Source organism: Vigna angularis, chromosome 5 (genome assembly GCF_016808095.1).
Source record: "Vigna angularis cultivar LongXiaoDou No.4 chromosome 5, ASM1680809v1, whole genome shotgun sequence".
Lineage (NCBI taxonomy): Eukaryota > Viridiplantae > Streptophyta > Magnoliopsida > Fabales > Fabaceae > Vigna > Vigna angularis.
The window spans coordinates 32,970,583-32,996,720 of NC_068974.1; the positions used below are offsets into that span (position 1 = coordinate 32,970,583).

Here is a 26,138-nt window from a genome sequence, read left to right on the forward strand (position 1 = left end):
TTCATTTATACTCTTTTTAATAATCATTTAACATTTATTCAATTATTATTTTGTATTTTTGCTTGATATTTATATAATTATAATTTCTTTATTAATATTTTATATTAAATATATATATATATATATAATTCTGAATATTTAATAATATTATATTTTTTATATGACTTTTATTTTTTGTTTAAATTATTTATTAATATTTAAAATAGTAAAGGATGACATTTTACAAATATAATAAGAGCAAGGATAAGTTTTAAAAAATTATCAGTATCAATTAAATTAATTACGCAATTAGATCTTATAGATATGATTAGATGAAAAATAAAAGACATTAGACAAAGAGATATATGGTAAAGCAAATTAACAATAAATAGCATCAGTGTAATGAGTTGATTTCTTTATTGCAATCCAATGCTTGATCCTATTCTAGTTTGTTTGTTTGTTGGGTCTTTTTTGTACCCTGCTCCATCTTCCAAACTGTAATCTTATTATTTATTTTCCATGGAAATGTCAAGTGGCTGGTGACTGTGTAATTGCACCCACCATTTCTAGTGCCACACAAGGTTGATCAGTGGGTACCTGAAGCAATATGCAAACAAATTAAAAACCACTGTACTCTTTTTGAGACAAAATAAGTGAAGCATAGACACATATCTCGTTTTTTCAGAACAGACAATGTCATTGGATCTCATAACTCAACAATCTGACACTACTGTTTCCCACAAAAAGTTGTAATAAAATGCTCACCATCCCATTTAATCTCATCCTGAACTATCATAAATGTATCTGCTACAAATTTAATTTTTATCTATTATTTTTATAACTTGTTTTTATCAAATATTTTGGGTTTTCTAAAAGAATATTCATACCTGTATAGTATATGTTGATCACAAATTACAATTTCAAATTTCAAAACATCGATTACATTTTTTAAAATTATATTAAGTATCATTATATAATTTATTTGATATCTCACCTAAATTGATACTTCTAAAAAACAATTTTCATTTACTATTACGTGAAAATATTATTAAAGGAAAATACTTGTAATGTAATTTTAAATAAGTGATAGATTATAAATTTTTAATTTTTTAATTAATATTCAAACAATTTGCAAAACGTAATAAAAAAGAAAAGAAAAATATAACTAGGAGAATATTATACTATCTTCATATTTTTAAAATGAAACACAAAAAATACCCCTTTATTACAAAGGCTAAAGAAACAGAAAGAATAAAAATATATTATAAAAAACCTAACTAATTTATATTCAAAATTTCCAATAAAAGAATCACTTGGATACTTTTTTTCGAGAAGATATAAATGAAAGAGAATATTAGTTCTCTTCTATCACTTTAATTTTCATTTTCACCTTATCTTCAATTATATATATATATATATATATTTTTCTTGTGATGTAAAAAGGAAAACGAAAATAAAAAACTACAAATACTCTGTTAAGGATACTTTTCGATTAAAAATTCAGCAAAACCAAATTAATTCAAGTGATTAATATCAAGTACATGCGAGAGAATTTTCTTTTCTATTTTCTCTCAGTAATAAATGCTTAATGTCTATACTAGTGATCAGGAAAAGGAAAATTTAATGCTTCATTGATTGTGCAAACTAACAATTAATGTGATAATTTTTTTAACTAAAACATCAAACAAAAAGGTATGGAAGGTAACTTTTTAAAGCAAAGAAAAGAATAAAAACTAAAAAATGTTAATGTTTTTTTTTTATGATAAAGACAGATGAAGTAACAAAAACACTAATTTTGGCAAATTTGATTGTTATTTTAATGAGATTGTGTTTTTAAGTAAAGCAAAAGCATAAGGAAGATGATACCTCAATTTTCTGACATCACACACGTGAAAAATAATTAAATTTTTTTAAAAGATAAAGAAAGAAAAAAGAATAAGGAATCTTGGGGAGCAAATTTATTGCGTTGACAGCTACAGATGAATTGATTCTTAAAAAAGAAATTGTGATCCTAAGATGATTCTCATTGAAAGCAAAGAAGCTATTTGTTTTTTAGAAAAAACACACATTTCAAGTAAATTAGGGTTTCACAATTCCAATTGTATGTACAAAACATGACACTGATTGTTCTGACTTTTTGCGATGATTATATATGTATATATCTATGGTTAGAATAAATTATTAATTCCAATAAATCCTACTTTGATTTTCTTACATATTACTTGTTTTTCAAGATAACAATTGAGCAAAGAAAGTTATGGTAAATTAAAATTTATTAGTCAATGTGAATATCAAAGTGAACCTCTAATATTACAAGGAATTGGATTTTAGACTTTAAAGTTAGTTTTTTCTTTTTACATTAATTTTTATCCATATATTTTCACTCCAATTTTGGTTCTTTAAGAATTAATTATGCCATAATAATAATGAAGTCCAAGATGAATAAAAATTCAAGAAAACTAATACATGAAGAAACTACACAAACTAAAATTCAAACACAAAAAAAAAATCCAAGTAGCATTTTCCTTATATTATATCTTTACGTCAACCACAAAGAAGAAAAAGTACAATTAATTAGAGGAAAATAAATAAAATAATTTTTAAATTAATGTATAATTAATTATAATTTTCTGCAAAACTTGCTTTTTATTTTTTATTTTTTTCAGAAACATTTATGAAAAAGTATGAGGAAAAGGTAATTGTGGTTGACTTACAAAATGGCCAGCTTTGAGGATCCAATAGAAGAATAGATTTTTATATGATTGAAGAAAGCCTTTGGTTGTTGATTTGTCACTTCCACAGTAGAGGGGTGTTCTATCTTTGGCCAAGAAATTTTTAAGCCCTTCCCACCTATAACAAGAACAATGATCAAAGAAAGAAAAAACATTAAAAAACTTCCATGTTTGTTATGAATCTTGACAATCTTGAAGGATAGATAAATTAGGAGAGAAAGAGATGCATAATATACTTCAGTTTATGAACCCAAGCATCAGTCCCTTTGGTTGAACAAATCAGATCAATCTGCAATAATGACACAATATGATGTTAACTATATTAAAACACAAAAACTAGCACATGATTTGGATAAACTTCAAGGATAAAACAAAGTTGCTAAAACAATCAATCATACACAATAATCTGATTAATTTGGAACAAGTGCTAAATTAAATAATTAGGGTGACCTGTTTTATATATCATCCAATCATGAATATCATCAATTCTTATTAATTATCATAGAAACTATCAATGAAAGTTGTGGAAAGGAACCTTACTTGCCCATTGTACACTGTGACGTTGACCCCTTTGGCCAGCAGTTCATCAACCTGGAGATTTTAAATCCAAGAACATTAAATATTTATTAAAGAAAATGAAAAAAACTACCCACTTATACTTTAAACCTAATCTAAACCTATAAAATTAGTTTGTAAAATGAGAATTGTTTGGTTATATAATGTAAATTGGACTAATTCAATATCAGAAAATCATATTATAAAATGAGATTCAAACTCATTTTATGCTCAAATGGGTTTATGGTATGATTGTGAACATGATAACATCTACTTGTATTGAAGGTTAAAACCATAGTTCTCTGCTTGTTTTAATGTTTATATTTTCTTCTTACCTCATTGATTCTTGGTTTCATAAAATCACCTGCAAGGGAATCGAAAACAGCACCGGATTGCCCTCCCCATCTGTCAGCACAGAAGCCAAGTGAGTGATCATTTGATTGGTTTGCAGTGAAATTTGGAGAACCCTTTTGTTGTCAAAGAACTGAAAACTTACGTGACATTCTCTGGGATGATCTTTAACCTTTTCTTTATGACACCGTTTAGTAATGTATCAAGATCATCAGCACCACCAGGAGTTCTTGACCTTGACCTCAAGGAAGTGAGATACCTGGAGTACCTCTTCATTGATATTTTTTTATATAACGCTAACTCCAATGTTGCAACATCGTCACTTCCTGCATCCTCCAAAAAATTGTAGAAGTCCTGAAGTGAACAAAGAGTTATAGAACTTTTTAGGAGTAATGGTAAGTAGAGAATAAAGCACAATGTCGGTTAGACAGGAAACAAGGATAAATAAAATGTTGAATGAAGACATCATGGTACCTACCACATGGTTGCTTTTGATGGAAATCACAGACTCAAGTTCACTCCATGAGTTGGTGGCTTCAACAAATTTACCATCCTCAAGTTGCTGCTTGATCCTCTCAGCAATACTGATCTCTAAAACGGGTTTGTTAGATAACACAGAAAATCACCATTCCATAGAATGTTACTTCAGTTTTCATTTTTTCTTCTTATCTGTGTAATGTGCATACTTGTTTCTACTTGAGAAGATGGAAAACAGATTTTACCTGTTTGATTGTTGCAGGCCACTATCGTCGAGTCGTGAGAGGTCTTTAAGGAGAGGACCCCATGAGAACTGCAATTGCAATAGTGAATTCAATGTTGAGAACTTTGAAAGTTCAACAAAAACTGGTGGACAGATAAATTCTATTTATTGTGAGTACCACAAAATCTTCAGGGGAGATCCAACTGTCTCCTAATGCCACACCTAAACAAAAGGAAAATAGTTACCCCAAATCAGCAATTTCTTGGGCTTCTTCTGTTCTAAAATTATTTATAAACGATTCATCATTTGATTCATTTCCTAACTAACAAAAGAGAAATTCACTCTTAATCCAAGTAACAAGTAAAAACTGTTTTCAATCATCATAAACTGAAGACAAAGCCACCAACATAATGAGCTGTAAAGTTGGTAAATTACCTTTCTCCTTATGTAAATGATCAGAGATTTGTATATGAAAAGGCATATATTGAAAGAAACTAGTTCCTTGAATAAATTTGTAGTGTTTTGAGAGATTGGTCTTTTAGGTTCGTCCAAAAACACCAATCTAGAATCAGACAGATGCACACGATTCAAGAGAAGATTACCTCCAAGTCTAAGCTTCAATTTCCCAGCTTCTATAGCTTCCACAGCAGATAAACCAAGAGTGACAGCAAATTTGCCACCATATGACTCTGCCACGATGAACAGAGGGCTCTTTTGCAGTTTCTCATCCTTGTTGAACAATTCAATCAACAATGTAGTCAAGTCGGTGGCTGCTTCAACATCTGTTTTCACAAACAGTTTTTTGTCCTCCACAAAACTGTACCCGGTTCCAACTGGATTGTCCTATATGGTTCACAGCATCAGAAGCATTAAATTGAGTTAACACAATTGAGAGCCACAGAGTAAAAACGTTCATAGAAACTCTTTTCACGATTATTACCACAAACAGTAGATCTGCTTTTTTCAACCATGTGGAATTCCGTGGCTTCAAGTCTGTGTTCAAAGGCCCAACCTCCTCAAAATTTCCAATTCCAACCCCTGAAGCACCCTGCTCAATGTTTGAAAACCTCAAATCATGTTTTTGCTCATATCACAGAATCAAATTCAGTAACACTTACAGGTCCTCCTTGCAACCAGAGAACAATTGGCCATGGCTTAGAGGGATCTTCCACTCTATAGGGACTTCTGTAAAGCCACCAAAACATGTGTGCTTCTGTGATGACAATAACAACACAACAAGGCAAAACAATTTGCAACTGTTAATACAATATCACTCTAAACTCCTTTTCCACACACTCTAAATAACAACAGCAACAACCCAAAAGTACATGAAAACACAAAAAAAACAAAACAAAATTGCAGTGTGTTATCATGTGGTATGTCCCCATGAATTCAGATTGGTAAATTGTGAAGCAGTGGCTTACTGGGTCTGACTTGAACGTATCCCCATTCCTCTGATCCGTCTTGGGTTTTGAAAGCTACAACCTTTCCTCCATGAAAGTGTAAAGCAATGAACAGGAAAATGGATAGTAAATGAGGGAGCTTTTCCATTTGGAGAAAAGAAAAGGAAGCAAGAGAAAGAAAGAGTGAAGTGAAGCAAAGGATACGGCAATTTATTTATACTACATAAGTGGTTAGTCAAAGAGGGTTGATTTGGAAGAAAGAAGCGTGTTTTGTCATGTCAGTGTCTATCTCCAACAGAAAACAGAAGGTATAAGAGTCCTACGTATGCATCACGATTAAAAGTGGGTTAAATCTCAGATGTTACAGCAACAAAAACAAGAACATCATAAACCTCTTCACTCTTTTTCAGGTAAAACTATGCTATCCTTAAAAGCAAGGTCATATTGTGTTCTTCTGAAACAAGTTTGCTAGACTCTGACTGCAACTCATTGTGGGGCCATTAAGAGGATATTTAAGAGATTGAGTTGGAAAAATAAAGGATCAGAAAAAACCCCTTTTGGTGGTTTATGGAAGGAACATGTTAGAAAGTAAGAAATCTGATGAGAAAATTAAGAGAAAAAAAAAAGATAAACATGATTGAAAAAGGTAACTACATGAAGATAGTTAGAAGAGTTACAAGAAGAGAAGTTAAAAAGAAAAATCTTTTCTCAACAACATTTTTTACAACAGTAAGTGATACTTTGTGATTGTTTTATTTTAAATATATAAATTAATAAAATAGTAATATTATTGTGAAATGTTAACAAATCAAATATATCCAGTTTGACTTATTTAATTATTATGCTTTTGATTAAATAAAAATTATATTTCTTCCATCCCACACCAAGTTGTTAATTAAATTTTATTGATACTTTTAACAGGTTTCATTTTGATTTTTTTAAAGCAATATAGTTAATTCGTAAAACTAATATCCTCTTTTATTTATTAATTAGTAAATTTGTTTAGTCTTTTCGTAAAAAAAAAAGTTAAGCGATACTTACTATGAGGAGACGGCAAAGTTTTTAATATAATTTTAAAAGTAGGTTTATGTAAAGTTTAACAATAAAATTATAACAACAGATCATGATGATATTATAAAAATGAGCATGGTTGCATGGATGATTTATTCATTATTTTGTTACAATTTTAAGAAAGTCTTGTTATTCTTAGTGAAGAAAGAGAGTTATTTCAAATCAAAAATAAGATTAAAACATTGAACTCTATTAACAATTTCCTAAATTTGCGATATGGATAATTATAGTAAGGTTTTTGTTATATAGAAAATTACTTATTTTCAATTAAAAATGGCATTAAAATACTGAACTCCATTAGCATTTTTCTAAAATTATAAGATGAATTTTGAGTTTGTTGATGATCAGGATATGGAATTATCAAGAAAATTATCCGGAAATCTTATCTTGATAAGCACATCAGATTTCCTAGCTAGACGAATCTTCCAAATTAAGTTCTTTTTCACTTTATTTAAAAAAACAAAAACTACTTTTTTAAAATTAAAAAGTATGGATTCTATTTAGAGTAATTAACGTGCGTGATTCGTTAACTCACAAATAATGACGAAATTAACTGTTCCATAATATTTTCATAATTGGTTGGGGTTCTAGAATTTGAATATCAATTATGTAATTTTGAATAAACAATAATAATATTTTAAAATGTGTTAATAAAATGTATGAATCCGAGGTGACTATTAAATGTAATTTTGTTGGTAAGTTTCAAATTCGTCATCATAATCATATTTATATGAAGTTCTGGTTAAAAAAATATGAGAAAGAGATAATTTAACCTTTGTCAGAGTTTTTGAAAAATTAAAAGATTGAGGACTATTTATAAGTTTTTTTTTTCAATTTTTTCAGACTATTTATAAGTATTTTTTTTCAATTTTTTCAGACTATTTTCTAATTTTTCTGTTAGGAACAATTTTCTAATAGTTTTATAGTACCTTAATTTGTAGCCTTAAAATAATTAACGCAAATCAGATTGTATTCTTAAATTAAAAATTTTGTAAATAAAAAATAGGTATTCAAATTTCATTTCATAAAATTATTATTTCTTTAAAATAATATATTTTTTCTTTCTCTCAATATTTATCAATTAATCGTCCTTTCAAATCAAGATTTAAACTTACAGTAATAAAACTAGTAGAAAACAGAAGATGTTTATCCAATTAAATTTTCGTTTAGACTCCCTTGGCTGGAAATTACCATTTACAAAAATTGATACAAACAGATTTTGCAGATAAATTTGCGTTTATTTTAAATGATTTGAAAGTGATAATTTGTAGAAATAAGTCATTTTCGTATCTTACTTTAACTACGATGATTTGAGAGTATTTTTAATGAAAATATACTTTTATTCTGAATTTTTGGTTGAGGTGAATGCATGCCAGAAGAAAATCTGAATAGAAAGAACCGATTTCATGTTGCTGTAATTGATTCCATATATTGCAAAGAAGAACCTCCTTTCGAGTATTTAGAGCTTCCCAAAAGTGATGTTAAGTGTTAATACAGGTTCTATGGCGGTAAAAAAAAACGATGAGGTTGAAGATGAAAAATGTGTAACCGATTTCACCAAAATCGTAACTGATTCCAAAAGCTTAGATTTTGATTCCATCAAGTCCTATGCTATAACCGATTCCACTAAATTAACCATAGATGAAGTTATCATATATTTTTTTCAATTTTTTATTTCTTCAACTAAACCATCTTTATTTTTATTTTATTTTTCATATTTTTTTTCTTTTTTTATATTTTTTCCTTAAAGACTTATTAAATATAATTTTTATTTATTTTTAAATTTTTTCAAATTCATTCATTCAGTTTCTTAAATTTATTTTTTCAAATAAATACAACTTAAATTGCTTGTAAGAATAACATTTCGCATCCATAATTGACATGTTTATATGTGTAGTTTAATAAGTGAAATTTTGTTACTCTAAAATCATAGTGACATGTTTAGACTAATAAAAAAAATTGTACTCAAATTTGAGCTTTGTGAAAATCAATAATTATTGAAATAGCTAAATTTTCAGGTAATGAAAAGTATTATTAATATTATTATTATTAATAGTTTTTTTTGAGGTCATAGGAAATAAAGGTTCAAATATTGAATAGTATAAAACACTATCAGGCAATCCCTTTTAAGAATCTTTAGCCTCTCTTTTGTTACCCGTGATTTTCTATATACGAACAAAGAAAGTGAGTGACGTGTTCATTTGTTTTAAACGAAATTTGCAAATTAAGAAGCCTCTTTTGAGAAAAAAAAAGTGAGATACACACGTTAACATGGTTGAGGTTACAAAATTACTTTATGTGCACTTTTAGGTAAATATGAGTGTACATGGAGATGCCAATCACTCCATCTGATATGTAATCTCTTATCCGTTTTTTTTTTTAGATATTTGCTTTACAAATTATATGTGAATATTTAAAAGGTTTAAATTCTTGTCTAGTTTTCCCATTTTGATTTCTTTCTTATTACAATCTTTAATTGAGTTAACGAAGTTAAGCTTTAAACGTAGTTAAAACTTAAAACGTAACATGAATTAGGCCTTTATGCGTGAAATTATGTAAAAATGTAATAATATAAAATTAGGGAATTCTGAAATGGGATTTAGGGTTCAATCAAATTGAATTTGGGATCGTCAAGGAGCTCTCAGAATTCGTCCATAAACGCCTCGACAATAAAAGCCTCGTCAAACAAGGGAAGCATGCAGCTTTTAACTTATCATTGTTATTACTATTCCCTGGAATATGAATATAAAATATATTGAAATTAGATTCTGATCATTGTGTTGGTTTGCATTTGACAGGCTTTGAAATTGATCAAGTATGCGGTTGGAAAGTGTGGTGTAGAGCTTAGAAGGGAAATGCAAAGACATTCAGTGGTAATTCGACAATTGTTACAATACAAGGATCAATTGAATCATCTGAAAGGCAATGCACTCAACAAGGCTGTTAGAGACACTGCTCAAGAGACTATCTCTGCTCAAGAGACTATCTTCAGCTTCTGCTTCCGCTGATCTCAATAGACGGATCGAAGGGTTTGGAAACACCAATTATCAAGCTCCTTCTCAGGATAAGAAATCGTTTCTCAGTGAGGTTGTGGATATTGGAAGTGAAACCATTAAGCAAGGACTCAGTGCCTTCACACAGGGCCATTCTTTGCTTCCCAAATTGAATCCCAAATTCAATTTGATTGAACCCTGAATCCCATTTCAGAATTCCCTAATTTTACATTATTACATTTTACATAATTCCATACATAAAGGCCTAATCCATGTCACGTTTAAAGTTTAACCCCGTTAATTCAATTTAAGGACAATGGCTCAATTGATTCAAATTACCACTTATAATGATTCAATTGGAGATGTTAATAAGAAAGGGGATCACAATTGGAAAACCCCACATAAATAAAGAGTTTAAACCTATTTAAAAACTTATAAATATACATGAATATTTATGAATATTTAAAAATATATATAATATAAATTAAAATTTAACTTTAATTAAATTAAATTTAATAAAATATAATTAATTTTATTTTTAATTAAACTTAACTTTATAAAATATAAATTAAATTTTTGTTTTAACTTTTTTGCATATACATGTAAATATGGATAATATGATAAACACTCGACTCATAAAATACTTACTATTCACTATCTACAAATAATAAATATTTACAAGTGTCAACTATTCACCACACTTTTATACATAGATACTCGAAAACATAAATATTTTTATCATCCTAATACACTTCAATAATCATAATAATAATAATAATAATATTTTTTTTTAATTTTCTCTATAATAAAAAATAAATAATCTTTAAAAAAAAATTAAACTTAACTCAATCCTACTATAAAATAAAATCTATACTCATTTATATATTTTAAATTAATTTTATTTTTAATTTACATAAAATTTCCAATCTATCAATTATAATATTCTTTTAACTTTATCTTTTTACGTAGTGTACGTAAAATTTTCAATCATGAACTAAAATATTTATTTTTAATCTATTAAACTCTCTCCATCATTTGTGAACTTTTATAAACTTTCAAAATTTTCATTATTTTCTTTCTTAACCCAAACAAATTTATTTTCATATATTTTTTTCCTCAAATCTATCTCTCAAAACCAGCTTCTTAAACAAACATTAAGAATGATGAATTTGAGTAGAATAGAATTGAACCACAGCAAAGTCGATAGTGGACAACTAATTTTAGAATTAATTTAAAATTAAATAATTGAGAAGGATGAAAAAGAAAAGAAAAAATGTATACAATAAAAATATATAAATAGAAAAAAAAATATTGTTAATGATGGCAAATAAGTTGGACGGCGAGCCTAACCTATGTGTGCAGAACAGCATCCATGAAAAGATTGACTCCAATATTTTATTTCTTGTAATCATAACAACTAAGGAATTGAAGTTTGAAAAGGAAAACAAAAATAAAAATTGTTCCATTGAAAGGGAGAGTCACTTTGGTTTGTTCGTCAATTATTAATTGCTCTAAATTAACCACGTGAATTAATAACTGCTGTCATCTTGGTTTTATCTTGTAATGTCTAAAAAATAGACTTTATTAGAGATAATTACATTAAATTTTTTTATTACATTTAATATAAAACATCTGTAATCTCTCCTAAAAAACCATGAACTAAATATAAAGATTTATGTAACAAGAAAACATATAAAAGGTGTTTTGGAAAAAGAAAACCTAGTTGGGCATAACATTATGTATGCATATATATATATATATATATATATATATATATATATATATATATATATATATATATATAATTAAAAAATGGTGATAGAAGCACAAGCTTATTATGTTTGCCATGAATGGCTGCCATAAATAAACTTTTTTCCAAAAGCTATGTAAGTTGGGATCTTTAGGACCTACTTATGTCTGCCATGAATTTTTTCAAACCTCATGCTTCTACACCTATTTCACACTCAGATTTTACTATAAAATAATAAAATGAAATATTTTTCATTTTTACATTCATTTCACAGAATATAAATATAAAATAATTATAAAAAATAAATTTTTATATTAAAAAAAATATATTAAATGAATTTAAAAATTTTATGTATGTCAAAATATATTTTTCTCATTATAAATATTAATAACAAATAATATATCTACACAAATTCTCTTCACATGTTCAGTTTGTGTTGTTGGGCTTTTGAACCCTCGATCTTGTTGTGACCACTGTTGGGCCAATCCCATTTTAACTCAATTATCATTTTATCTAATTTTTATGTGTTTGGTCTATCTTTTTCTTCTGTTTTGTGCAGCAGATTGGACTAAAGGCTCCTACAAACTTAAAAATCATGTTTTGGAAGCTTGTAATTTTTTTAAATACAAGAAATTATGTTGTGGTTGATTGAGAATTATTGCACTTTTTGTTTTGTTATAAATTGTGTAGAGAAAATGGTCTTATCCCACAAAACAAAAGGTGATCATATTCTCTTCTTGACAAAATCTTGTTTGACCTAAAATTATTTTTGAAGCTTGTGGAAGTATGTGGCCTGTGTTGATTGGTATCTTTGATGATAACAAGGTAAAGTTCAAAGAATAATTGATTAAGTTTTTTTCATAATAGTGATAAGATCTTGAATTTCATAATGTTCATTATGTTAAACAATTTTTAAATTTAAATTAACTAAAGTTAAATACATCGGATAAATTTTAACTCTAGTTAAATACATTACTCAACAAAAAATATATATTCATTTAAGTGTAAAAAATAAGCAAAAATTAGATTTACTTTATTCTTTTTCTAAAAAAAAACAAGTTACGTTTTTTTTTAATTTAAAAAAAAAAGTACAACATAGAAATTTAAAAAATTTTGGTTCAATCTATATTATTTTATTATTGGCTGTCTTCTCATTACTTCGAAAGTAGATAAGAGACCATTGAAACGAAGTAAAAAAAAGATAATAAATAATAAAAAAGTTATATTTAATAAAAAAATAGAAATAATAAAAATAGAATGGTAAGTCTACAAATTATTACAATCATTTGAACCCTTTAAATTTCTATTAAATTTTTTTTTCACATTACTTTTATATGTAAATATAAATTAGTCAAAGAAATGTATAATTAATTCTGTAAAAATATAAACAAATCTTTCAAAACTATATATAAAATATAACATAAGTATTTGTTGACACTGATGTGATATAATTTAATCATGTTATGTTTTAGCTTTGATTAATTATCTCTTTCTTTTCCCAAAGTTACTTTAATCATCTACACTAACTTTAATTTTCTTCACTAATATTGTTTTTATATGCTATTAATGACCCTATTCTCAAAAAAACATAATGACACCAGTATATCTGGTATTTGGAGAATATATACTAGATGATTAAGGAACGTACTAATGAATTAATAAATTAATAACGTACATAAATTCATTCAGAACAAAATATCTAATTGGAGGATAAATTGGATTACTAATCAAAGTTAAAGGATAAAAGTATATTATGATTTACTAAAATAATATTTAAAAAGTAAGAATGATTTAAATAATATTAAAATAAATATAATCATCTATACATATGTAGAATTAAAATAAGTATATCAATATTTTAAACATATTAAAAGAAAAATAATTTTATATAATAACTGAAATTTAAATATAATGATCTTTAGTATTCCACATTTTATAAAACTAAACATGCTTCAAATCTATTCATTCCATACTTAAGAAAATTTTAGTAAAACTAATTCTTTTAAATATTATAATAATTACTTTAATTTAATAAGACTACAAGTATATATGGTGAATATATCTTTATATTTGTAACATTCCAATTTAGTAATATGAAACTACTAAAATGAACATTACATAGATAATGATACAACAAACTATAGATTTGCAAAGAATAAAATTCTTCACCTGAAGGACCAAAAGCACAACCTACACTTCAAACTTCTCATCTAACTTCCCGTTTAGCCAACTGAAAAGATTGCATCCCTAAGCTCAAACCATTAATGTGATCATTGCAAAAGAGGAAACAATATACACACAGACAAACACAAAAGCAAGGGTGAGCTAGATATACAAAGATCATACTATTACAATAACACAACATTCATGTTTAATTCAAGTAATCTGGATCACACATCATAACATGTTATACTTTAAACTTGACTCGTCCGGACTTAGAATGATTGTCGGCGGGTCGTGCACTCGTGGTGGCTTCTACTGCTTTGCAAAGCCATTGCCAATGGGTTTCACCCTACCACACTCACGAGGTTAGTCCGTTATCACTCACCTTGGGTCATACTGGAAGCACCCAAGACTAGGACTTCCTGCTACTCCTCACGACATGGATCAATCCTCTCTACTTGAGAATGAAAGACCATTGGAGTTTCAGGATACTCCCCAAGACTAAGCTCTTGCATTCATTCTAAACTTACTAAGGGCACCACCATGTAACCTCCCTTTGAGATCCATGGAATTACGTCCATCAACTATACTGTCACTTTGAAACTTAACTGAAGACATGAACAACCAAATACCATAATACTATCACATTGAATCCAAACATATAATCTCACTGATCATACACTATCATAGATACTTCTAGACCATTCTAATAATCAAAACATAGTTCAAGGTTATCAGAAAATAGGAATAAAAAGAATAAAAACAGGTTCTGGGCAAGCCGCTCAGCGCACCAAACTCGCTGTGTGAATAACAGAAACAGTGGATTTTACTCACTCACATTCGCTCAGCGCACCAAGCCTGTGCGCTTAGCTAAAGTCCATTCGCTCAGCGCACCCAGTCTGTGCGCTTAGCTAAACTGAAAATTCTGCTACACATTATCAGACCCTAAACCCTCGCATAACACCTCAAATTCGCTATTCGAATTAAACTAGCATTTTCCCAGGCAACCACCATTCCCACAGCGCCTAGATTCGCTATGCGAATCACCAAACAGAGAGCAACCATCTCTAGCCATTCACACAGTGCACCAATTCGCTGTGCGAATGCCTTGACAGAGAGCATCTTGCCAGGGTGACTCGCTGTGCGAAACAATTCGCTCAGCGAGTCTGCATAATCTGTAGAACGCAAATTCTGCAGAATTATGCAACTCACACACTCTTTACCATTTCTAGTCATATTCCCCAACTTCTAACACCCCTAATTCGTGTTTTATACTTAATTAAACTTATCTAGATGATCCCAACCCTCCTTACTACAAATCTAGAGTGATTAAGACTCAAATTAAACTCTAAAACACCAATTTCCAAAACTTAGGGACCTAATTCCAATTCTACTACTTTGCACCTATTTTTGACCAGTTTGATGACTCTAACAAGTCACAAATAACCTCCCTATATTGTCCCAACAGACTACAAGAGCCCTAGACTCCTAACTCTCAAATTCACTATCTCACTTCCTCCAAAATAACTTAAAACACTACCAATTCACCATGCTTTCTATCTAAACAATGTTGTAACAGATTTCACACCCCAAATCACTCCCAACCTAATCAATTACAGTAAATTAAACTCATCCACTCAGTTCATAACATCACAGCACAGTTCACAGATTTCACATTTCAACACATACCACACAATATACTCAAAAACGTAAAATACAACTCCAAATAATACACCAATTTAGAATTCAGTATACATACACCTCATGCAACCAATTTAAAGAAATATTCTATCTCCCCTTACCTCAAAGGTCACACAGCACAGCTCACCGAAATGCCCCAACAGTACCTCATACAACAATGAACTCAACCAAATCCTAAAAACCACCAAATTGGTGATAGAAATAGCTCTTAGAGATAGAGTTTGACAGAAAGTATAGGAATAACGCTACTAGTTACATGCAACCAGTAGAAATCACATGATCCAGCTCAAGAACATGCAGAGAAAAGGGAAAACAGCTTACTCGACTATAACGAAGAAACTGATCGGTCAGTTATGGAGCTCTCTACGCAGTGGACGTCTAGGCACCTCCTGATCGGAAATCCAACAACTCAGTGAGGAAGAATGGAAGAGAGAAGGCAGAGAAGAGAGGACACGGAAGAGAGTGGCTTTGAAGAGCGATGCAAGTTTCTCAGATAATGAAGGAACTTTAAATCCAGCACACACACACATATATTAGCTTATTTTATTATTATACTTTCAGTCCCATTATCTGCTGCCACTTGTGCACTCTCAAGGCTAACTCTTCTCAGTCCTTACAATATTATATTTTATTTTCCTTTTTTTTTAAATTTTTACTTTATTCTAATAACTACATTTTTAAAATTATATGTAAAAACATAGAAAATTATTTTTTAGAATTAATAGTGTGTTTAAAATTGTGAGACTTAATTATTTTAATAATAAAAATTTAAAGTATAAATAATTTTTACTTTATTCTAATAACTACATTTTTAAAATTATATGTAAAAACATATGTGTTTTAGAATTGATAGTGTGTTTAAAATTGTGAGACTTAATTATTTTAATAATAAAAATTTAAAGTATAAATACAACTTTTATAAATGAGTTGCATTATTTAAAAAGACACATTCTCTTTAGAATCTTTTTTTTGAAATTCTACCTTTTTTTTCTCTAAGATTTCTTAATTTGTTCATTTTTTTATAAGATCAAAGACAATAGGATTTCTTCTTGTGATGATTTGATCAAGATCAACCAATTAGTTTCTTCAATATAATAAGTTGGTCTTTTGTCCCTTTATTAGTCTGTTTGTTCATCCTCTATATGTAACTCTTTTTAGCTTGCATTTAGATCTTGTGTTTTCTTTGCTAGTCTTTGCTGATCAACTATCTTAATGGGTGTATCTTGATAATATTTATGTTGTTCATAGGGGAAGATTGAACTTATTGTCAATATGAAGTTGTTGTATGGAGCTATTTGTCCTGTTTCAGGTAAGGGAAGTTAGTTGCTTTAGTGTGCGTGAGTTGATAAATCTAATGTTGTTGGTATGTTGATTGGATTTTGATTGGATTTTGATTGGTGTTAATGCCCGAATTGATTTGTGTGGTTTGAGGATAATAGCTAAACAATTGAGCAAATTGATATAAATTTTAAAGTATAAAAATTGTGTTGAACGAACTCTCTGAAAAAGAAAACCAATTTGAGCAATTGATTAAGTCCAAGTTCACTTGAATAAAAAACTTAAGTTTGTTGTCAATTGATATAATGTTGAGCCAAGCTTCACTTTGCAAGTCTGGAAGCAATTTTGCTTTAGATCGCTGAGCGCCCCTTTTCACTGTTTGAGGGTCAAGTTTTACAAATGCTTTGGCATTGAACAGTAACAGGGCATCACTGAGCGCTATCTTGCACTGTAGGTCCAGAGCAATTTTAGTTTTAGAATACTAAGCAACAGAAGTGTGTCACTGAGTGCGATGTTTTGCAAGACGAATGCCGCTGAGGGCCAAGACTATTATTGAGCCCCACCTTCTGCAAAAGGTTTGGCGATAGACGCCATGACTATTGTTGAGCGCTACCTCTAATCGTCAGTCTGTATGTTTACATTGTTTCTTCTTGTTAGCTGTTTGGTAATGATTTATAAAACCTTTGAGTATGCTTGTGAGTGTGATAACTGTATGTATGGAAATGAATATTTTTGTTTGGATATATGTGGTATGTTTGTTTAGAGAATTTCAAAGAGAAATTTTGTGGGTTAGTGATGTTTAGTATATGCTTTGATACATGGGAGTTCAAAAAGGAGGTATCATGATATACTACAAACCATTCAACTTGTATAGAGAGGAAGGGAGTGTGGTAGAGAATGGAAGGAGATCTTAGCCCGAAACTTTTGGTCCTAGACACGAAAGGGATTAACCTTGTGGGTAGTAGGGTGATAACTGATATCTCCTGTGTTTATGGCTCTACAAAACATAAATACTACTAAAAATACACACCTACAATGAAGCCCTATGTCAAAGGCATATATGCGGATAATTGAGTTTAGTGTAAACTATTTGTGTGTTTATATGAATTTTGATATTTTATGAATGTTTAATTGATAATTTATATGATTTAACTGTCTTATGATGTTTCTTTTGCAAACTAGCTTATCATGTTTTTTCTTTTTGTGTTTTGTTGATATTTTACTATGATCATCTCTTGGTGTGAGCAGATGATGAATTAGGTTCTGATATGTCTTTTATAAAAAGTGATGACTCAATAACATAATTGTATAGCTTTATATAGTTGTTTTGTATAAAAGTATCTTTTCTTTTTATTAATTATAGTAGCCTTGAATTGTTGTGTATATATATATATATATATATATATATATATATATATATTATGTTATTATAGTTATAAATGTGGATAACTGATATTAATATTTTATATACTTTCTAACTTTTTAGTGTGTATTATTCAACTTTATAATATTTTATTTAATAATTTTATATTATTAAACAAGATGTTACATCACAAACTTCTAAAAGTTGTATTTTTCATTTAAAAAACACACATAGTAATAGAGAGTGTTTTTTCTTGTTTTAATATTTGATAAACACAACACAATTCAATTTTTACTAAGCCACATTTCTAGGTGACGTTTTCAAAGAAAACTTTGATGTAGCATTATATAATGAGTAAAAAAGTCTCAGTCTCATCGCACCTAGAGTTGAATTTTAACTCTTTGCAAAGAGTGAATTCTGAAACAGTATTAAGGATTATAGACATTATGGCAAACACAAAAAATTCAACCACTAACGAAAAAAAGTGTATTATTTAATGGAACAAGAAATAGAACCAATTGGAAAACTATTTTATATTTATATGTACTACAGGTAATGTCTACAAAAGTGATCATTTTTGTCACAAAAGGTAGCTATAAAAACTGCCGTCAGATCATATGATTGTGTCGTATACACTATTAAAAATTTCCTAAATATGAACAATCTTATTTGTCGTCATCCCTCCAAAACACACGAACTCTCATAATTTCAAGAAAGACTAATATCCACACTGTTTTACTTTTTGCTATTTTGCACTACATGATTATGCAATAATTTAAAATGATATGTTAAAAAAACTTATAAATTATCGTCATCAATTGTTATTCCATCGTAGTTCAATTTTAAAATGATAGCCTCAGTTATTTTTGTCTTAGATAAATGAAATGAACAGCTTATTTTCTGTAAGAAGAAATCCAAATATATTATAAATAATACTATATAAAAAAAAATCTCTTTGACGTGGAATATTTAAAGAATTACTGTGTTTGATCTTAAAAAAATTTCCATATAAAATATTTTTCATTTGATTTATATTTTTTTAATGGTCATGTGATATTAAGTTTCAAAAATGGATAACTTAGAAGAAAAAAATTTATTGCTTAAACTAAAATGGTATAATTAAATGATATTAATTATAATTTTTAATTAGTGTGAGGTATTTTGTTTATTTACTTATTTGAGAGAAAAAGGCAAAATAGATTGTAAAAAAAATAATGTAGTTGTAATCTGACACATAAAAGTATTTACTCTTCTGAGGAATGAAGTAAATTAAATATAATCTATATTAAGTGCACTGAACTGAACTAGTTATGCACTCAAAACCCTCTTATTCAAATTTACATTTTTCAAGATTTTTCTTTATTTTAATAAAATAGTTGTGTACTTTATTTTATTTCAACTCTCCTGTTTCTTCATCACACTAATGTAAATTATTTAAAAATTTAAAAATAGATAAAGTAAAATAGGGAAAATATAATAAATGTTGAAGTTTTAAAAAGAAAGATAAAAAGACCATTTTTTTTCTGGAAACATATACAAAATAATGAATGGAGTATCAAAAAATAAAATTGTATATAATATTTATCAAAAAAAATAATAGAGTGTTGGAGAAGAAATTCTTCATTAAAAATTATGCTAAAGCATATTAAAAAAATATAATTTTGTTTCTATAAAACTTTCCTTTTTAATTTTGTGTCCCTAATATTTACTGTAAATATAATATATATAAATGCTTAAATTTTTCAAATTTCAAAATATACCCATATTTAAGAAAAAGTTAAATTGGAAAAATAAACGAATGGGGGTAGCTGTAACGTGACCAACTCTTGGAAAGAGCATAATCTCTCATCATCCGACGCTCCAAAATCTACTTGACCTACCATCCTTTCATCTTAACCGTTGGTGTCACCTTATATAATACGACACACTTGCTTTGTCCTTTACTTCATTCATTGTTTTGTTGACAAATCCTATGTTACCCTTTCAAAACCTCCCTCTTCCTCTTCTCTGTATCTTCCTCACTGTCTGCTAAAATAATCTCCAACCCTAAGTTATTTGCACATTATAACAATCATCCTCCACAATGGTATGATGTTCGAACATATACTCATGTTTTTTTTTGTCCACTACATATGACAGTGTTTGTGCTTGTCTTTCTCAGGAATTGATGTTGGTGCCTCCATCATGGCTGGAACAACTCTTATCCACCACATTCTTCACCGTATGCGAAACTCACATCAACACACCCAGAAACGAATGTAACATGTATTGCCTCGATTGCAAGCACCATTCATTTTGTTTTTATTGCAAACAATCTTGGCACAAAGATCATCAAGTAATTCAAGTGGGTATTGTATTTTACTTTCTGTTCTTCATTATATATACACATCTCAGTACAGTTTCACAAATGGTTGAGTCTAGCAGAAGGGATTAGTCCTCACAATATGATGAACCATGTTTTATCTGCAAAAGAGAATACCATGTGCAGCAAAAAAATGTTTATCAAGTATCAATCTTTACATATACATTCATGCATGAAGTTTGATTAGATATTAAGAGAGTTTTAATGGTGATGGAATTAACAGAATGAGAAAGATTGAATATTTTTATCGGTAAGTGTAATGCAGATAAGAAGATCTTCGTATCATGATGTTGTGAGGGTAGCAGAGATTCAGAAAGTTTTGGATATCAGTGGAGTTCAGACTTATGTGATCAACAGTGCTAAAGTTATTTTCCTGAATGAGAGGCCTCAGAATCAATCAAAAACCAGTAACATGGTTGGTGGTGGAAAAAGCAATTCTCATTTGTGTGAAATTTGCAGAAGGAATCTCTTGGATCCTTTTCGTTTCTGTTCTTTGGGATGCAAGGTTGGTTATCTCTCATTTGCTTCTTTCTTATTCTTTCCAATATCTTAATTTGTGTTCCTTTTTCAGTTGTTTAGTTTATTAAAACATATCGAACTGTGTCATTTTGTATGTTTGTGTTGATACCCAGAAGAAGAAGAAGAACAATATATATAAAGATTAGAAGTGGTTTTGATAGAATTATCTTAAGAAACTTATATGAAAAGAGTGATTTTATTTATTGTATGTATATAAATAATAATAGGTTGAAGGAACAAAGAAGAATGGGAATGTGAGCTTTGTCTTAAGCGCAAAGAAAGACGAAGAAATAGGGAGAATGCATGAAGGAATGCGAAGAAGGTTGCCATCAAAGGAAGAATTGCGTGAAGGAATCCACAAACAAGTGTACCAAAGCACGTCTTCTAATTCACATCTAAGGCCATCCCTACAACATGGTTGTTCAAATTCAAGGAGAAGAAAAGGGATACCTCATAGAGCACCTTTAGGTCCATAATTGAAGTTATAGTACAATTAAGAATAATTACAAGTTTTAGTTTTGACATTTTTATTCTTATGGTTTCATGATTAACTAATTTCAAGCTGGATTTGTGCTCTTTATCCAGCTCATTCCTCACAAACCCATGTGGGTTGGAGTGTCCTTAAACCAAAGCTGTCTTAATGGAGAGCATTAATTTTTTAAGTACCTAAAGAGAGAGCAATGTTGATGTTACTTTTCAAGATAGGCTGGCTTTGGCTGCAATAATGCTATGCTTTGCATTCATTTGAATATAATGAATGAAACATCCTAGTTGTAAATGTTCCTTTCTACACATGAATGGTTTCATTCAACAAAACCATTGCTTTGTTTTTTCTTCTCTTATCTTCTTCCAAATAATTAGTGTAAGACATGCAACAAAATGGACTTTTAAGGGAATTAAGAAAATCAACCAAAGGTTAGAACTCTTTTTGAACCTCTACACAAAACTATGTATAGAATTATAGATATTTTTTTCTTATTCTTTTTTTATGGAGTTAAGGGAATTATAGTGTTTTTTACTATCCCTACTTTATGTTTGTTCGTAGCCAAATTATTGGTTCTAATAAAGGCTACTTTAAAATGAATAGAAGGATTATTAAATCGGTTAAAGATTATTGAAATTAAAATAAGTTTGTGATGTTTTCCTTTTCTTTGTTTGGATTAGTGCTGTCAAAATGAATTGTAATATGCGAGTTTGAACCACGATTCAATCCGGCAAACTACAAATTTGAGTCGGGTTGAGTTTGAAAAAAATTGAAAAAAATGTAATTTTTTTATGCAAGTTAGTTTTCAACCTGACTCACTTAGAACCCGATTCACTTGGGTTGAACCCGTTGTGAGTCGGGTTGACTCACCAACCCACCCAATTTAATTTAATTTAATTATTTATAATTTTGTATTTCAATATTATTAGTTAGTATTTTTTTTATTATATTATAGACGAGGATAAAAAAAAAGATGTTTCAAAAGAGAAAAATATTATAGATTTATCTATTTAAGACTTTAATATTATAAATGGATAAGTGATACAAAAATTATCAATATTAAAAACTTATCTGTTCATTTTTTGTGTTTTTTTATTATGCAGTGAAATTTATTTAGATTTGAATTAAAAAAAATTATAATTTTTTTTATTTAAAAAAAAACTTATAATTAAATGAGCTAGTGAGCCAACCCATTTAACCAGTTCAAATTTTTTTCAGCTTGCTATTAAGTGAGCTGAGTTAGATTAACTCACTAAGTGACCAACCCATGGTGAACCGGGCATGATCGAGTCAGGTTACCTGTTTTAACAGTTCTAGTTTTGATTACTATTATTTAATTATTTACAAATATTATAAATATTATTTATAAAATAATTATCACAAAAATAAAGAACTTTATCTCAATGCTTGAATCGTAACATAAAAGAATACTTATATTTTTAAATTAATTTACTTATTTTTTTCTTAAAAATATTATGTTAGGTACTTAATTAATCAGTGTCAAGTGAGATATCAACAATATAAGTATTCAATAACTACACATTCCATTATTTAGGCCATTATTCATAAATTTGAATAATTTGGCAGGGGTTTATGGTTTCTCTGTTTAATATAACATAGGAAAAATATTGGTAACTTATTGGAGAATAAAACCTTATCATAACAATAAGATTTTAAAAGTTTAACCAAGACAAAGATGTTTGTTAAATTTTGTTTTTAAAATTTTATTCAATAGAATTATATAAACATGTGTCAGACTAACTCAGTCTAATTTATATAATGGATAATTGGAACTTAAATTTGATTTATTTTAATTTGTTAACGTTGACTAGAGTCATCGTTAGAATATAAAATATATGATATATTATTGTTGCACTGAAATTTGATTCAGTTTAAATTTGAAGTGTGGATGAGAGTCAACTATATCAAACATACAATTTTCAAGATGATATGTTAACAAAAAAAATTAGTGGTTGAAATAAAATTACCGTGTTCCAAAAATGTCATAGTACTACTATTAGTTTTAATTAAGTTATGTTGATATTTCAAAATTCATTAATTTAATTGTATAAAAAATTATTCATAAAAAAATAAAATAAAATATAAAACACACCAAATCCATAATAAAATTTATAATTCATAAAACCTAAAAAGTTATAATAATTAAGATTGTTTTTTTTTATTTGAAAAGATTTATGTTTACTAATTATTTAATATATTTAATTTATTTAAAAGATATGTAAAATAACTATTATTACATAAACAATATGAAGGTTAAATCCATAAACAAATTTATTAAAAATATATCATATTATTATATGTGATTTTTGTTATATATAAGAGATTTTTTAAGAAATATAAATAAAAAAGTATGAAAAGATATATATAATATTTTATGATTATTAGAATAGTTTTTAAATTTTTTTTAAAGACTATTTAAGGTTTTAAGTGATGAGAGCGAAGTCCATAAATATACATATTAAAGAATAAGTATTGTTACACTTGGATAAAAAAGAACACGACTAAGTACATTTAAAGGAAAAAAGTGAACAGAAAGAGGTAAAAGGAGCTTACATTTTTGTTTTCTTATCTTTTTTTTTCTTGTATTCTTGCTTGTATACGTGCATGATAAGTAGGGTTAAGCTATTGTTATTTTTGTTTATCTTTTGTGATTTAAAAGACTATTTAAAATATGTTGAGATTTGGAGAAATTGATAATTGATTTGGGTATAGGGTTTCAAAGGTTTTTTTTGTTAGAGATGATATTTTGATGCAAAAAATACTTTTCATGATTTTGAGTTTCATGGGATAGGGGTGTGTGAGTATCTTAGGTTGTGAGGAATGCTAACTTTGTTGCTTTGACTTTGTTTGTTGTCATCTTGATTGTGTATGTATAAATATGATTACTAGTGTTAAATTGTTGTTTGAGGGACATTTTTAAGGTGTCAAAAAGTGAGAAGGTTGATTGGGCAAAGAACTTTATAAACTATGCTTTGGTGTGCTTGTTTGTTGATGGTCCTTGGAGTGTTGATGTCTTTAGACAAAAAAACTCTATAAACTATGTTTGTGTGTTCTTGTTTGTGGATGGTTTTTGGAGTATCAAAGCCAAATGACTTATATCTCTAGGCACAGAACTCTATTAACTGGTGTTTAATATTTGGTTCTTGAGTGTAGAAGTCAGAAACCTGATGTCTCTAGACCAAGAACTTTATGACTCAAGGTTTTGTTGTATTTTAAAAATTATTGGTAGATTATTTTCAATTATCTAAATTTTTAAATGATTATTCATATGTTTTGGGATTTTAAACACTTTTGGAGTTTATTTTTAAAATTAAGGTTTTTATAATGTTTTGTTACCTTATTATTGCCTTTATGTTTGTGGTTTCCACTTACGATAACTGTTTTATAAGGAAACATATGATAGTATAGGTATTTGAGAAAGATGCACATAAATGTCAATATTAAGAGACTATTGGGATAATGTTTTAGTCTTAAGTTTTCCTCTTCAATAAAGTATGCTTTTAATTGAGATTTTCAATAAAATAGGAATGAAGTTTTATTTTAAATTATGTAATTTTGTGTTAATTATAGATTTTAATAAGCCAAAAATTGGAATTTGGGTGTTACATTTTGACCTAACTACTGTGATACCAAAATTTAGTTTGTAATATAAGCAAACACACACAAACATAGTTCACATACAAACAATCACAAACAAGCACATACAATCATAGTTAATAGAGTTACTTGCCCAAATACAACATCACTCTAGCTTCCAAACTCCAAGGATTATCCATATAAACAATTACACCCAAGCATAGTTCATAAAGTTCTTTGTCCAAAGACATTAACCTTTTGGCTTCAACACTTTAAGAACTTCAACAAACAATCATAATTAACACTAGTAATCATATCTACATACAGAATCAAGATAACAACAAAGTCAACAAGCAACAAAGTTAACTTTCCTTACAACCAAAGATGCTCACATACCCCTATGCTCGTGAAACTCATAAAATCATGAAAAATATTTTTTTCATCAAAATATCATCTTTCTAAAAAAAAATCCCTTGAAACCCTATACCTAAATCAATTATCAATATCTTCAAATCTCAACATATTTTAAATAAAAACTCTTTTTAACCTCATAAGATAACAAAAAATAATCATACTTTAACCCAACTTATCATGCACACATTGCAAGAAGACAAGAAAAGAAAACAAGAAAACAAAAATCTAATCTCCCATTTTTGTTTCCTTCTTTCCTAAAATATATTCACTTGTTTAGTATATTTATTATGTATATTTATGGACTTCACTCTCATTCTTAAGATCCTAAATATTCTTAAGATACTTTTAGGTGATTCTTTTAGTAACCTTAAAATATAATTTATATATATATATATATATATATATATATATATATATATATATATATATTTATATATTTATATATTTGCATTTTATAAAGAAGAAGAAAATAAAAATGATGCTTGTAAAAAGTAACATCTTCATAACATATCTAAAAGTATCAAAATTATCTTATAAATTATAAAAATTTAAAAATGTTAAATATATAAAATTTAATACTCAAGTACAAAATTACTTTATATATGAGAAAGAAAAAAAATTGCAAGATCCCCTCAAAATCTAATCTATATCTAGATTCCTCACTTTTAATTTTTCTCTCTTAAATTTAATTTGAATTAGGCCAAGTTTTGGGCTATATATTAT

General features: G+C 28.2%; 2 protein-coding genes across 2 annotated transcripts; one reads left to right on the plus strand and one right to left on the minus strand.

The window, feature by feature from the left end:
• Positions 1-343: 343 nt before the first annotated feature.
• Positions 344-6,202, minus strand: LOC108338834 (serine carboxypeptidase-like 51). The gene is made up of 13 exons (XM_017575874.2): positions 5,742-6,202; positions 5,436-5,530; positions 5,258-5,365; positions 4,920-5,160; positions 4,496-4,539; positions 4,340-4,407; positions 4,096-4,201; positions 3,763-3,971; positions 3,602-3,671; positions 3,252-3,302; positions 2,948-3,000; positions 2,694-2,829; positions 344-576 (listed from the first exon to the last, which is right to left on the minus strand). The coding sequence occupies exons 1-13, from the start codon at positions 5,866-5,868 to the stop codon at positions 508-510; spliced, it is 1,377 nt and encodes a 458-aa protein (XP_017431363.1). The 5' UTR covers positions 5,869-6,202; the 3' UTR covers positions 344-507.
• A 13,802-nt stretch (positions 6,203-20,004) lies between these two features.
• On the plus strand, positions 20,005-21,706 carry LOC108340053 (protein RGF1 INDUCIBLE TRANSCRIPTION FACTOR 1). The gene is made up of 4 exons (XM_017577283.2): positions 20,005-20,125; positions 20,201-20,383; positions 20,667-20,906; positions 21,148-21,706. Exons 1-4 carry the CDS (start codon positions 20,123-20,125, stop codon positions 21,394-21,396), a joined length of 675 nt encoding a protein of 224 aa, XP_017432772.1. The 5' UTR covers positions 20,005-20,122; the 3' UTR covers positions 21,397-21,706.
• Positions 21,707-26,138: the final 4,432 nt, after the last annotated feature.

Coding starts and splice junctions, on each gene's coding strand:
- LOC108338834 (XM_017575874.2), bottom strand. CDS start 5,868: ATGGAAAAGCTCCCTCATTTACTATCCATTTTCCTGTTCATTGCTTTA. Junction 3,972..4,095: donor CCATCAAAAGCAACCATGTG/GTAGGTACCATG, acceptor TGTTCACTTCAG/GACTTCTACAATTTTTTGGA. Junction 2,830..2,947: donor GCTTGGGTTCATAAACTGAA/GTATATTATGCA, acceptor TTCTTGTTATAG/GTGGGAAGGGCTTAAAAATT.
- LOC108340053 (XM_017577283.2), top strand. Junction 20,384..20,666: donor AAGATCATCAAGTAATTCAA/GTGGGTATTGTA, acceptor AGTGTAATGCAG/ATAAGAAGATCTTCGTATCA. Junction 20,907..21,147: donor TCTGTTCTTTGGGATGCAAG/GTTGGTTATCTC, acceptor AAATAATAATAG/GTTGAAGGAACAAAGAAGAA.